The sequence below is a fragment of the Monopterus albus genome, unplaced genomic scaffold, assembly GCF_001952655.1.
Source record: "Monopterus albus unplaced genomic scaffold, M_albus_1.0 scaffold126.1, whole genome shotgun sequence".
NCBI lineage: Eukaryota > Metazoa > Chordata > Actinopteri > Synbranchiformes > Synbranchidae > Monopterus > Monopterus albus.
In genome coordinates this window covers 165,615-181,571 of record NW_018128006.1, presented here as the reverse complement: position 1 = coordinate 181,571, position 15,957 = coordinate 165,615, and the positions used below count along the sequence as shown (strand labels likewise).

Sequence of the window (15,957 nt, the reverse complement as noted above, 5' to 3'; positions counted from 1 at the left end):
TCCTTTTCTTTTATTTCTTGTTCCCTGGGCACCAGACTGCCCCCTTCTGTTCCGTGTTTTGTTCTGTGTTCTCTTTCTCCTTTTCATTTCACCGGGCACTGGGCTACCTGCTAACTTTTCCTCATTTCCTGGTACCAAGATACCATCTGTCCCCTCACTTTACTTTGCCGAGTGGCAACCTACCAACTCAACAGCCCCTTCAGACCCACCAAACAGCCTTGCAGGCTTCCCTAGCACAATGTCAGCAGATGATGCAGTGACACACTCCACTTTGGCTCTTCTTCCTTTGTCCTCCTGGCTATCTCCACCGCACAACGATAGCAAAGTGATTAACCTTGGCCTGAACAGAGAAGAAGACCGAGTCCACTCCATCTCTTAGAAAGTTTTGGGGGAACTCAATATCCTTCCCCAAAACCATCAAGCAAACAAGCAACCAAGTATATACAAGCATCGGTATATATTTCATTCATTCGTCCTTAGCAAGGGAGGTCCCTGCTAGTGAATGACAATTTCCAATTTTCAGCTCAAATTACAGTTTGAAATGCCTTTAATAATGTGACAGCATATTTGATTTGCAGGGCTTGTGTCTGAATGCCCCACACTCGGCATGACAACTGCCAGCACACAGCTGGATGGCAACTTTGAAAAGCAACAGCTGGAACAACAGAGTTTTTCCTCTCCACTGTCGCCAAGTGCTTGCTCAAGGGGGATTTGTTGGGTTTTCCCTCTGTAATAATAGTGATAATAGTAAAGTCTAGACCTTACTTTGTAAAGTGTCCTGGGATGACTTCTGTTGTGATTTGTTGCTATACAAATAAAATTTGATTTGATTTGTTTTGGATGCCCCCCCAAAAAATTCATGAAGCAAGGATAGAAGGATCATTTCAGTGCAGCAGCAGGGAAGGTAATATACACATACAGTATTGTTCAAAATAATAGCAGTACAATGTGACTAACCAGAATAATCCAGGTTTTTAGTATATTTTTTATTGCTACATGGCAAACAAGTTACCAGTAGGTGCAGTAGATTCTCAGAAAGCAAACAACACCCAGCATTCATGATATGCACGCTCTTAAGGCTGTGCAATTGGGCAATTAGTTGAAAGGGGTGTGTTAAAAAAATAGCAGTGTGGCATTCAATCAGTGAGGTCATCAATTTTGTGAAATAACAGGTGTGAATCAGGTGGCCCCTATTTAAGGATGAAGCCAGCACTTGTTGAACATGCATTTGAAAGCCTGAGGAAAATGGGTCGTTCAAGACATTGTTCAGAAGAACAGCGTACTTTGATTAAAAAGTTGATTGGAGAGGGGAAAACCTATAAAGAGGTGCAAAAAATTATAGGCTGTTCAGCTAAAATGATCTCCAATGCCTTAAAATGGAGAGCAAAACCAGAGAGACGTGGAAGAAAACGGAAGACAACCATCAAAATGGATCGAAGAATAACCAGAATGGCAAAGGCCCAGCCAATGATCAGCTCCAGGATGATCAAAGACAGTCTGGAGTTACCTGTAAGTACTGTGACAGTTAGAAGACGTCTGTGTGAAGCTAATCTATTTTCAAGAATCCCCCGCAAAGTCCCTCTGTTAAAAAAAAGGCACGTGCAGAAGAGGTTACAATTTGCCAAAGAACACATCAACTGGCCTAAAGAGAAATGGAGGAACATTTTGTGGACTGATGAGAGTAAAATTGTTCTTTTTGGGTCCAAGGGCCACAGACAGTTTGTGAGACGCCCCCCAAACTCTGAATTCAAGCCACAGTACACAGTGAAGACAGTGAAGCATGGTGGTGCAAGCATCATGATATGGGCATGTTTCTCCTACTATGGTGTTGGGCCTATTTATCGCATACCAGGGATCATGGATCAGTTTGCATATGTCAAAATACTTGAAGAGGTCATGTTGCCTTATGCTGAAGAGGACATGCCCTTGAAATGGTTGTTTCAACAAGACAATGACCCCAAACACACTAGTAAACGAGCAAAGTCTTGGTTCCAAACCAACAAAATTAATGTTATGGAGTGGCCAGCCCAATCCCCGGACTTTAATCCAATCGAGAACTTGTGGGGTGATATCAAAAATGCTGTTTCTGAAGCAAAACCAAGAAATGTAAATGAATTGTGGAATGTTGTTAAAGAATCATGGAGTGTAATAACAGCTGAAAGGTGCCACAAGTTGGTTGACTCCATGCCACACAGATGTGAAGCAGTTATAAAAAACTGTGGTCATACAACTAAATATTAGTTTAGTGATTCACAGGATTGCTAAATCCTAGAAACAAAAACGTTTGTACAAAATAGTTTTGTGTTTGTACAGTCAACGGCAGACACTGCTATTTTTTTGAACACACCCCTTTCAACTAATTGCCCAATTGCACAGCCTTAAGAGCGTGCATATCATGAATGCTGGGTCTTGTTTGCTTTCTGAGAATCTACTGCACCTACTGGTAACTTGTTTGCCATGTAGCAATAAAAAATATACTAAAAACCTGGATTATTCTGGTTAGTCACATTGTACTGCTATTATTTTGAACAATACTGTAGCTGATTCTCAGTTATTGTTTCTGATGATCTTACTACTTGATTTACTTCACATGCCTTTGTTTTTTACTGAAAACAAGAAGCAGGAGTCAAAACATCCAGACAGCACAAATACTTACTGGAAAATGTGCTTTGGAGTTGAATTCCCAAATTTCTCCTTTCTTTTGAAGGCTGAGTTATGAAAATGACAGTGATGAAATCACAAAAAGCAGAATGCCTGTGCCATAAAAGGGTTGTAATTATAAAGGTAAGGTCAATGGAAAAAAGCCACTGAAATGAAGAACAGCACGTACTAAAACTGTGTAGTACAAGGTTTGATGAAATGCTCCCCTCTAGAGTTCAATCCACAAAATTGCAACTGAACTATTCTCCTTGTTGTGTTGACTGACAAAACATTGTACTTTGATGGGAAATTGAAGGTTTGATGAAACAAGGCCGTTATGTAGCTTATAATGTGCTAGATGAGCATAATAAAAAAACTGGAGGTGACAGGGTACAGACACCATAATATAAAGTTGGTGAGAGGGTCAATAGGGGCCCAAGAGCCCATTTTTGCCCCAGAGCCATCTCAGTGTTAAACGTTAAAGACGTTGCCATTTCCATGGCTCTGAAAAACAAAGTAAACTGCTGATGACACACATATTCCAGAAGCTAATAAAACAGTCACTATGTGAGTGGAGTCTTATTTTTGATTCATGGCATCTTTTACCTCAATCAGCAACTAAATCAATAGAAGTACACCAGGTTGATCTTCTTAAACATAAACAACAGAATGGTGATCCTCTCTTGTTTTGCTTTTTTTATACAGTAGTTAAAGAATTTTACAGAACATCATAGTTCACAGTCGAGCGGATTTGCCAGGTTGCTTAAAAATATATTCATTGTCCTTTTCAGCACCAGCCAACCTTAAGGTGCTGATGAGAGGCATAAAAACTCAGTAAAGTGTATTAACTCCCATCTGGAAATAGTCCACAACTAATGCTCAATTTCCTCCTGCTTGAGTTGTCTTTGCTAAAAGCACATATTTTAGGAAATTTCTGAATCTTTAAAGAAAAGTATTTTAAAAATGATTTCTGAAAATGATACCTTCATTAGGAATCGCCAGGCTTGCAGAGTCTTAATTTCTAAAATGGAATATTATGACCATGCCTATTTCCCACTCCTCACTTGCTGTGTGCTCTTATTCCAATAGATGGCACCATTACACAAGGTCAGGTTAACTATGTGCTGACAGAAACACGCATTGAAATACTGTGCTAAACACACATACTGCAAGGTCTAAATATGTCATATATAATTGATATAATATGAAAACAAGAGACAAATATCACACATGAGGACACACACATAAACACCTATTAATCTCACAAGGTACTTTGCCACTGCATGAGTACTGCTCCCCACAGCTGCTAGCACCGCCTGCCCATGACTACAGTACTTTAGCACATACACACATGCAAGGAGACATTCACACACAAAATTCATAAAGCCTAAATCCACGCATACTCACATATGTAATACACATATATAGAAACACAGAGCTTGTCAGCCTCTTAGCTGCTGCTAACAGATGACAGGAGGCTGTGGGGTGAAGGAAGGTAGTATGAATGCTGTGGAAGCAGAGGCAAAAATACAGGCTTGTTTAGACACTATCCAGATGTGCTATGTGTGTTCTGAGTGCACTGTGCAGCCAGAGGATATGACAGAAAGACTGAAGTGGGTCCATCATTAATTAGATTTCTGTGTGAAGTATCAAGTATGTGGAAACATTTAGGAATGTTCTTTTGTTCCTCTGCTATCAGTTTATTTAGACAAGTACAAATACAGCCTTACTGAAGACTAAATCATCATATGCAAAAATCTTTGTCTGTTCCTCCTCTAAATCATACACTCACTCTCACAGACTTGTCTTGGCCTGGTTTCACATGAATATGCTAGCTTGAGGGCGGATGTGTTTCTGCCCAGAGTGAGTAACAGAGCTTTTAATGGAGAACGAATGAAAGCTTCAATAGTTAAAGCAATATCTGGCCTTGAAAACAGGACTCTTGAATGGCGCGCACACAGGAAGTCAGTGCAATAACATACTCTGCTATGGAACAATAATTTCTTTGCTTGTCTTGTGGAGATATCTTGTGGTTTGGCTCCATGAATGGCAATGATAACTGCTTGGTTGATCAGTCTGAAACAACTACTGACATTTCTTGCTATGTAATTTTCTGTATACATTCATGCTGACCAGAGGAAGGATCCAGATGACTTTAATCATGTCCAGACTTTTCCTCTAGCATCAACATCAGGCCAGAGTTTTCACTTATCCTGTGAAATCTTTCAATATTTACTAGGTGGATTTATTACCATGTTTGGGATTCAAATTTGGTATGCTAATATGCTAAACTGAGATGGTGAACATTATAAAACTACACCTACTTGTCATCAGCATGTTAGCATGCTGATACTAGCATGACATAAGTCTCTTAAGCCACTCGAACCTTACTTAACAGTTCTTACTAGTCTTCATTGACCAAACAGAGGACACAGTGTTCAAAAGCTAGGACCTCAGGTCCAAAAAAAGGGTTTGTAAAAACAGTGAGTGTTCAAAAGCTAGGACCTCAGGTCCCAAAAAAGGGTTTGTAAAAAGAGTGCCATAGGGATGATGTTCTTTGTAGGCCAGCCCTGGAATTAGCCTCACAGTTGGGACCAAATATACAGTATGCGCTCATCTTCATTCATTTTTAGCAGAGCAGCAGAGATGTTTCTATATTTTTGTCCTCCCCAGCTACATACATGAGTGGGTCAGAATATTAGAAACACCTCTGAATATAATGTAGTCCAGTATAACACTACCTTTAACAATGACCTCACAAATAAATATATAATTGAATTTATACATTTATGACAATTTGACTAAAAACTAATATTTTGAGCTCCATAAATACAGATGTTAAGGTGGAAGTGTTGCACTGCATTGTATACAATTGTACAGGTGTACCTAATAAAGTGGCCAGTTAGTGTATACAGTATGTGGTGTTTGGAGATTTCGTATCATACCTGCATGTAAATAAATAATTTACAAATGAAAATATGCATTTCACATTATTTTGGGGGTTAACTTAAAGTAACCTATTCCTTCTATTGCCATCACTGCATTTAGTGCAAATTAGCAGGATTGTGAACTGATTGTACTATTTCTTTTATTGTTGTGCATGACTGTTTCTCTCCTCACACAGAGACAAAGGGCCGTAAAGTTTACCAAGGGGCGCGTGCGTGGACTAATGTTGGTCCGTTTGGTAAGTCCTTGTCATGGAAACGCTCATTGCTCATTCACACGTGAAAGAACATTTGTTGGTCGAATTTCAAATTCAAGGTTAACAGAGGCGGAAACGCGCTTTGATGCAAATTTTCCCCCGTTGCTGCTGCGTACGTGAACGCGCTCCGTCGCTGTCATCAGTACAACATCAGCATCTTCCTGGGGGCGCGCAGAAAAACGGGAGGAGGACAGCGAAAGAAAGAAAGAGAACGAGAGGAAGAGGAGACATACTGGATAAAAGCTCCAACAAAACCATGCTGATGATAGAGTCGAGGCGGTGGAGGATGTCGGACATAGGAGAGCGGACTGTTGAAATTTGACAGAGGGTTTGTGAGGAATCCTGTTCTCGATTTTTTTTAATGTATCATTTCCACATGCTGCGTGGACAGTGAAGGCGAGCAGAGGAAGGGGAGCACCCCCGGATGCCTCGGAAGGAAAAAACGTGGTCCACTGCTGGCACTACAGGCAAACTATACGCATTTCAACTGACGGATGGTAATAAAGGACATCCTGAAGATCGCTGTGTACTGATGGATGAGGATGAAAAACAGCTTTAACCCTTCCGCCTGACGACTGTGAAATAAAGAAAATCATTTTTTGATTGATTTTTTTTTCCCATTCATAGTGTAGCCCGAAGGAAACGAGCCTTAGCAATGTTGAACCACTGCTCATGGTAAATTATTAATTAGCGGTATAGGTATTTTTTTGATTCATTATTGCTTCGATGTAGCATTCCTCCCCATTCATTTTTACTATGTTTAATCCTGTGAGATCACACACCTATTTGTAGGTTACATTTGCATTGCGTGGTTATGTAGGCCCACTTAACAGCCTTTAACAGCCACATCAAAATTGCCAAAGCAGGGAGAATCACAGTGCAGGAAAGCTTTGACACAGAGCACGAAAAAATATATGATCTGAAAGTGAGGGGTGTTGAGCTGTCTGGGATTTTTAAAGATTTACATTTTTTGCATGTAAGAGTGTGAAAAGGAGGAGGACGGGGGTGGAAAGAGAGTTATAGAGAGGAAAAAATACACCAAACATGTTGCCTTCCCAAGAAGCATCCAGGATATACCACGACAATTATATGCGCAACTCCCGAGCCATCGGGGTGCTGTGGGCCATCTTCACCATCTGTTTCGCCATCGTAAACGTGGTGGTGTTCATCCAGCCCTACTGGATCGGCGACAGCGTCAACACGCCGCAGGCCGGCTACTTCGGCCTCTTCCACTACTGCGTAGGCACCGGGCCGTCGTCCAGCCGGGAGCTCACCTGCGTGGGCAGCTTCTCCGACTTCAGCTCCATCCCGTCCGGAGCGTTCAAGGCGGCCTCGGTGTTCGTGCTGCTGTCCATGGTGCTGATCCTCAGCTGCATCGCCTGCATGGCGCTCTTCTTTTTCTGCAACACCTCCACTGTTTACAAGACCTGCGCCTGGATGCAGCTGCTGTGCGGTAGGCACGACTGTCACGTATGGTTTCTGGGTATTGTCTGTCTTGTCATTCACATAGTTGCATAAAACTGGGTCTTGTAATTAGGTAAAACCCACCCAAATCTCTACTGATCATCCTGTTTTATTTGCACTAATGCTAGCCTACATTGCAGTTGGGGAGGCAGGTATTAGTGTTGGCGTTATTGTATACAGTATAATCATTTAGGCTATGGTAATAGTCACATTTTAACTGATTCCTTTTCTGATGAAGCCTGATCATGATAAATCTGCACCGATCTCTGAGGTCAGTATGAGTACAACCTGCTCATGCTCAGAGAAAATTCAGAACATCATTTCATTTCTTGCCTAGGTAGATTTGAGCTGAACGGGGAATTCGACTGTGCAGCAGCTTCATTGCCGTCTTAGTTGACTGAAATCGATATACTGTAGTCTAAAAGGTACAGGCCATATCTTGCTGTGCACATTTTCCATTCTAGGACTGAATGCATTTTAGCAGCTGTGAAAGCAATAACAGCACCAGAGCTCCCACCACTCCTACCACTGATATTCCGAGGATACATAACTACATCTTGTCACTTAGAAAAAGCAGAAGCAGCAAGGATCATAGCTGTACATTGATGGAATGCAAATATCATCCATTCATCCATTTCAGTTCAGTGTCAGATGCTGTGTGGTGTGGAAATGTGAATTCCTGCAACTGTGGGCTTAGAACAACTGTATTGCTATTTTGAGGGATGATTCCAGGTCGAACAGATTACTGTTTTCAGGAAGGTGATGTTTTGTGTCCCACTCTTGTGGGTAGGTTACAGTTGTTGAAATGACACATGCAGGACAGAGGCCTACTGTGTCATGTTACTTTCACAGACAGTTGAATTGCTTAATTCTATTGAAAGGAGGATGTTTAACATTTAAAAATGGTGCAGCTTGATGGTTCAGTTTATTTTGAGAATGTCCCAGAGATAACACCCTTTTGGAGCAAGTGTCTTATTGAAAATATGGGTTTTTGTGGCACCATGTATAACATTATAGAAGAGGGTTTGTAACTAGCAACTCTGTATGAGCAGCCTGCATCAGGCTTCATTTGATTACTAAAAATCCTTCATCAAGTACAGTTCTCCTGTACTACCATTTTTAATATCATCTATTAATCTGCATTATTTTTGGAATACGGGGATGCTTCATTGTTTGGCATATAAAGATTGTGTGCAAATAGCAAAAAAATGCCCAAACAAGTTCCCAAAGATTATGCTGCCACCTTTAAATGTTTTCTTGTGTCCGTGCGACTGCACAAAACCCATAGATACTCAATTTTCTCTGATGGAAGATGAAGAAATCCAGTAAATATGTATTTAAGAAGCTGGAATCTGAGAAGTTTTCTGACTGCTGCTTAAAAATTACTCAATGATTCTCTTCTGAGTTGCAGATTATTGTTAACTGATTAACGAATCCAATCAACTAATGACTTTAGCTTTACTTTCCATACTTTTTAACAGTTGATTTCTTTCAGGATGAAGAGTACTGCCTTTTTCAATTTACTGCTGATTTCAGTGCCTGTTCCTTTTCTTTGCACCCAGATGCAACACTATTGTGAGAAAGGGGTTAAAATAATAGAAAACAAACAAACAAGCAAACAACAACAAAAATCATGACCTCTCTTACTCACACATTTCTACCAAGCCTCATGTGTATATCTAACTTTTTTATAAGATGATCAATGTGATAAACAGGCCAAGCAGAATAGCGTGGGAGTCAGTTTTCTGTACAGAAACAGTCAGCATACCGAATGAGGGAGGGAGACAGAAAAGGAGAGATCAGCACTTTTTTGCTTCTGCATTGTTCTTTTCCTCATGCACATCTGCCCACTCTGTCCTCTGTTCTGCCGAGTGTGTTGAAAGGGTTTGATGCTCTACAATCAGCACAAATCAGGCAGAATAGCAGAGGTGCAGGTTTTAATCTATCTAAATTTTTATGACTTTACAAGAACTGAAGGAACATCTACAAAGCATTAATCAATTACACCACTGGTTATAAGCAGTATTCCATTTTTTTAAAACTTATGGAAAAGTAGAAATAATGCAGTGTAAAGATTTTCAGTTACAACTAAAATCCCACATTTGCATGCTTTGATGGTCATTTTGATTTGTGTAGGTGCCAGAGAGAAGACTCTTTTGAGCATGGCAGTGTATTAGAAATATGGGAACACTTTGAAAGCACTCAGAGTAACATTAAAGGGGATGATTTGTAATTGGTACCGTCAATTTACGTTTCATTTGATTAATAAATATCGAATTTTAAAGTTTTCCTCTCCTCTGGGAATGAAACCCAAATTTATTTTGATTATCCATTAATGTACTGGTTATTTCCTCAATTAAATGTCTAATAATTGGTCATAATTTGGTCTATAAAAAAAAAAGCAAGAACCAGCAAAAATGACCATCACTGGTTCTCAGACAACAAGGCCATGTTTTAAACTGTATTTCTTTGTCAAACCAAAAACCAAACGATATTTAGTATACTATCATAGAGGACAAAGGAAACCAGTCCTAGCAGCACAATATGCTAAAAGTATTAAATGTTCAAATACTCACTTAGCAAAAACTATGACTGAAATATTATTTATGACATTAATAAAGTGTTTATGCAGGTAGAATTTTATTGTTGTAGCTGCTCAATGTCAAGCTAGTTTATACTCCTATTTTATACAGAGTTCATTAGTCGACTCCAGCAGCAGTTTGACCTCCAAGGGGTCAAAAGATAAATCTGAGCGGTCTGCTCCTTAGTGTGGCTCCCAGCATCTCATATCAATCTGAAATGTGACAGTCAGACACTGTCAACCTTTTCACAAGCCAAATAAGGTGTTGTATTTTATCATATGTTGTTTGTTATGTTAAATTTGGAGACAAAAAAAAAGTTATTTCCTTTTGAAACTACAAGAGTAGAAATACAAGTATTTGAACAATGGACTTGCACAAGTACAGTACTGGAGTAAATATGCTTAGTTACTTACTTAAACCTCACTAGTGCAGCACTGCCTCTCCCACTTCTGATTAAAAATATACATAATGATGATAATGATAAAAGATGCATCATGAAGAATTCCCCCTTAAAATTACTCTGAATGTTATGACTGTCAATGTCAGTAACCCCACATCCCTTGTATCCATCAAAACCTGACTAATGAGGTTAGAGGTCCAACTCTGCACAGCAGGAAGGCAAAATCCTGGAGGGCAGATACTTTATCTATGGTTCATGGCACATTTTTATTTTTTAATTACAAACAGAAAATCACATTTTGAATTTCTGTTTTCTAGTTGTTTGGGTTGGCTTCTGGTGATATAAATGAGTTTGTTCAGCAAAATCTCTTCAAGTCATAAAAAACACTGTGTGGGGGAAACATCTTGCAACTTACACAACTTAAAGTCACTCAGTGTATTAAATAACCTGGTTTTACTTCTGCTTAGTGAAATTAATCTGAACAAAACCTTTTTTTTTCATCATATGTAACATTTCTGAAAAGTAATCATCTGTCTATCAGGCATAAATGGTATAGGTAATGGAGGGATGGATGGATATCAGAGTTTGTGAAACCTTCGAAGGTTTTACTGTCCTTCCAGTGGATGTGTATGATGTGTGGTGCTGGTGAGTCGTCTAATAGCCTTGGCAAACAGCCTAATGGTGTTCATCGCCTTGGAGATGATCATTTAATCATCCACTCTGCAGTGCAGGGTGTAGCAGCAGGTCTCCTGGCACTGCACAGTGACAGAGTGTACCACAGCATATACAGTATGGTCCAGTTGGAACCAATGTTGGCATAGGACAAATGGAGCAGAAGTGTTAATTAGGGAGCAGTTTGGGTCCTGATCAAAATGCTCGGCTAGTGTGTGCTACAGGAACAAGACAGTAAACTATGCACCCGATTTTGTCATTGTCTGCTCAGCCTCATGTCAGCTGAAAACAACAGTCAAGTTTGAATGTCTGCAGAGGGCAGCAACCCCCAATCTTCCAGGCATCAAGATTCTGGGTGAGTGGTTCACCCAGACGAGGACACAATGCAACAATCCCACCAAAATATAATTACTGCATTTAACTCATGGGACTTGTTGGTTTATTGCCCAGCACAGAGGGATGGAGGCTTCTTGGCAGTGCAAAGTGACACGGTGTGTCTTGGCCTCTAAAAGCTGAAAATGGGCCAAAGCTGGCCTCTATGTATAGTGGAGTCACAATCTGATTAAGGTTAATCCACTTGAAAAATACTATAGAGGTGCCAACAAAGAGTGAATGTATTTACCAATAACTCAAAATGTAGCAATACTGACCTGCATAAAGGTTTACCACTGATTGCAGAACTACAGACAAAGCTGCAGGACATCAGGGAAGGAAACCCAACCATGAGCAAAAGGTCCACACACATAAAGCGTGACAGTGATTACAAAACTATGCACTATTAAAGCAGAGGCCTGAATCACAACACAAAATTACACAATGACCAATAGAGAGATTTCCAATAAATCAACATAACTAAATAGATTTCTACAATATTTATCTTAGGACACAACAATACATCCATTCTCAGATTACAATAGCACATTTAAGATAGTTTACTAGGCCAGCAGACCAACAAAAGGCAGTCATAGCTGCATTTCAGGTAGTGGTTATTGATTTGTTTTGTTTGTTTGTTTGTTTTTGCCAACAGGATTCCTGACAGTGTAGATGCTTGTAACCAAGAGGACAATAACTGGAAGTAAAAGGAATAACCACTGTTGCCTTTCAGATGACACACACACATAGTTTTAAATAGCACAATCCAGCTCTTAGTTCAGTAAATTTTAAATGTTTGGTCAGACAGACCTTACTTTTTGTTGCAGAGATCTGTAATTTTCCTTTCTGTTTTGGCAACTGAAACAGCCTTATGTTACTTACTGTACAAATAGCAACTTCACTATAAAAAATAAACTGATCATCTATGAACAGTCCCAAAAAATTCCCACAATTATTTATAGCCTCACCTTACTTTTAATATTTGGATATTATTCCTATACTGTTGATCCATCACTTCTCATTGAGTTCTGTTTGTCTGATTGTACTGATTGTACTGTATTAAAATCAATCACATTTTGCTGTTATCACTGATGCATTATGTAGGGCTACTCTATGCATGGTTCAGGTAGTGTTCCTTGTAATTTAGAAGTTCTGACCAAGATGATAACTGGCTTGAAGATGCCAGCTATCCAGGAGCTCCAGTGGTAAGCTCAGTGAAGCCAGATAAACCCAAAGAAACAGTTGAACTTGCTTTGTGATATGGATCACATAGACCAGCGGCAGGGACAGAGCAGCAATAATGGCTACCACAGAGCAGATCAACAGTTTACTGTAAGTAGGTTTAAAAATGGATAAGCAAAGTTATATGATTATTTAGGACATAGACAAGACAATAGTGAGGCCAGAATGGTGCAGGAAGCTAAAAACAAAAAACAGCTACAAGTGGGTATGGTTTAGACTATTAGCGAATCAACAGCTGCCTCCCAGCACTTTCCTCCTATCTTCCCCCAGTTATGTCACACCTCAATGGGAAAGTGAGTAATGGGGTCATTTTAAACTTAGAATAAATACTAAGCAGCACTTTCCCTCATACAAAAAGAGCAGGAGGAGGACTCGATTTCCCCTAAGCATTCAAGGTCTATGAAGAGCTTCGCTATTCGTACCTTTGCTTGCATTTATATTAATTCTGTGAAAAATGCTCCTGGGAGAACTGGTGGAGCTTTAGTTTTAATTTATCTTTTGTGAACAAAGATGATTTTAGTGTAAATTCAGGCAAGGTTTGTTTTTTCCTCCCTTCCTGTTGCTTCCCTTGTCTTTCTACTGCACCTCCTCTCCTGTTCTGACTTCTGTTGTCACTTTCTTCCATCCCTGCAGCAGAAACAAGGTATCATAGGAAAGCTCAGTAGCCCACCAGCCATTTCAGCTTAATGACTCCCTTTCTCCCTCCTTTCCTCCATCACTTCATGCCTCCAACCTTCCTTCACATCTGACCCCGTCTGTTGCAATATTAAACAGAACTTAGCAGGACATGGGCTGTGGGACTGTTCAGTCTAAATGTGTGTGTGTGTGTGTGTGTAACAGTGCAAACAAAAAAAGACTGAAATAGAGGAGGAACAGTGTGTGTGATGGAAAACAAATTAGATGGAATGAGATGACAAGATGTAACGGAGTGAGTGTATGTGCAGAGATGGTTTATAGTTGTGAAGTTTAGAGAGGACTATAAATCCAAGTGAATATCATGGGAATGTGCAACATATAGAATTGATTAATGGATCAACCTATAGAGGCAAATAGCAGAGCTGCTCTGAGGCACAGTGAAACTATGCTAACCTTAATAGGTAGAGATGTTTTCAGCCACTGTGAGACTCAAAACAAACTGGCACATCCTTTTTCCTAGCAACGATGAACGCAGTCACCAGTCCGAAGCTTCCGTAATGACTATAGCCCCTTTTCCACCACCTGGTACTGGCTCAACTCAACTCTTCGCGCTTTTGGGACCAGGTACCAGGTTTTCCACTGCAGATACTCCCCACACAATGTAGCTGCTTGTCACAGCGGCACCTCATGATACTGTCATGAATTCACTGACCCACTGTGGCAGGTGTTTATCATTTTCATCCTAGGACTGTTACTTCTGCCATTTTATTAAGTTTTGATAGTTTTTCCAGGTGAGAAAATAACCATATCGTTTTCCAATATGTGGTCAATCTGCCAGTTTCAAATTTGCTCCTAAGTCTCCGGAGATGCCTCTCTCTCTCGATTTACTGGTCAATCTACGTTCCGACCCTCACCTATGGTCATGAACTTTGGGTCTTGACCGAAAGGGCAAGATCCCGGATACAGGCGGCCGAAATGAGCTTTCTCCGCAGGGTGGCCGGGCGCACCCTTAGAGATAGGGTGAGGAGCTCGGTCACCCGGGAGGAGCTCAGAGTAGAACCGCTGCTCCTCCACATCGAGAGGAGCCAGCTGAGGTGGCTCGGGCATCTCTTTCGGATGCCTCCTGGGCGCCTTCCTAGGAAGGTGTTCCAGGCATGTCCCACCGGGAGGAGGCCCCGGGGAAGACCCAGGACACGCTGGAGGGACTATGTCTCTCGGCTGGCCTGGGAACGCCTCGGCATTCCCCCGGAGGAGCTGGAGGAAGTGTCTGGAGAGAGGGAGGTCTGGGCATCTTTGCTTAGACTGCTGCCCCCGCGACCCGGCCCTGGATAAGCGGAAGAAAATGGATGGATGGATGGATCTCCGGAGATGTGATGACCCGCTATCATGCCAGCTAGCTAGCTAGCTCTACTTAGTTGTAGCCATTGTGCTTGTTATCACATTCAGTAGCCTATGTGATAAGATGTGGTGGTTCATATAATATAGCTCATGGCCTGTCACCATAACGTTTACCATCTATAACACTTGTGAGAGAGAAGCGGCAACTACTGTTATGAATTAATGAAGAATGAGTGACTGGTGTCATCACATGTAAACATCTAGGTTCATTGGTGGCTGTGTAGTAGTGACGAACTTCTCTGAGCAATTGGTGGTATTCAGTGTTTACATGTCACCATCTGGTATTGCCTTTGCTCACTTGGAACCCCGATGGAGGTGATACCAAAGATAGTACCAGGTACTATCCCCAACATTTGACTGATGGAAAAACAAATAAGTCAAGCAGAGTCGAGTCAAATTGAGCCAGTACCAGGTTGTAAAACAGGGTCATTAAATGAAGACTTCACTCATTAGTCTGCAGGTAAAACTGGAAATTCAGCAAGTGGTACAGATGTCACATTTCTGCAAATTTTGTTCTGTTCAACACCTGTTTGATGAACTGCTCATACAGTCTCGGTTTCTAGATGATGGTTGCACTATGGAGTGATCCTTCATGTCCTCTACTCAGCTGTATGTGTGTATATGTGTGTGTGAGAGAGTGAGCAGTGCAGCTCAAAGTTCAAGTTCAAAGTGTTTATTTTGTCATATGCAGAGTTAGGAATTGTGTTTCCCTGTACAATAAAATTCTTACTTTGCCGTCCACATGAACGCCACAAAATACAAATGAAATATAAAGTAAACAAATAAATAAATAACACAAAATCTATGGCACTTTAAGCAGCAACAGATGCAGCAATATAATAAAAAATATATAAGAATATAACAGAATGTATGCTGCATGGGAGCAGCATTTGCAGCATTCAACAGTCCTTGTGCAATTATGCATGTGCAAAATGAGAATGTAAACAGTACATCACGTATTTCCTGTTAATAAACTCCTCAGCTGTTTAGGAGTCTGATGGCAGACGGAAAGAAAGAGTTTTTCAGTTTAGTGGTCCTGCATTTCGCACTTCTGAACCTCCAGCCAGAGGGCAAAGAAGTGAACAGTCCATGCTGGGGGTGGGTTGGATCTTTGAGGATGGAGGCAGCTTTCCTACGCACCCTACGGTGGTAAATGCTCTGCAGAGAGGGCAGTGGAGTCCTGGTGATCTTCTCTGCAGTCTTTATCACTCTTTTCAGGCGCTTGCGGTCCATAACAGTAGTGCTGCCATACCAGACAGTGATGCAGCTGGTCCAGATGCTCTCAATGATGCAGCTGTAGGAGTTGCAAAGGAACCTAGGCGACATGCCAAACCTCATCAACCTCCGCA

The 15,957-nt window shown here is 40.9% G+C and overlaps 2 protein-coding genes across 2 annotated transcripts in view; one reads left to right on the top strand and one right to left on the bottom strand.

Moving 5' to 3' along the window:
- The window catches only part of LOC109967166 (copine-9-like), a 112,092-nt gene that overhangs the window by 75,951 nt on the left and 20,184 nt on the right, over positions 1 to 15,957 (bottom strand). The gene's annotated exons all lie outside the window — the stretch shown is intronic.
- The window catches only part of LOC109967167 (lipoma HMGIC fusion partner-like 4 protein), a 41,926-nt gene continuing 31,857 nt past the window's right edge, over positions 5,889 to 15,957 (top strand). The window contains exon 1 of the mRNA XM_020612544.1: positions 5,889 to 7,295. Coding sequence (XP_020468200.1) covers positions 6,887 to 7,295 — 409 coding nt within the window. The 5' untranslated portion in view covers positions 5,889 to 6,886. The remainder of the gene's footprint in view (positions 7,296 to 15,957) is intronic.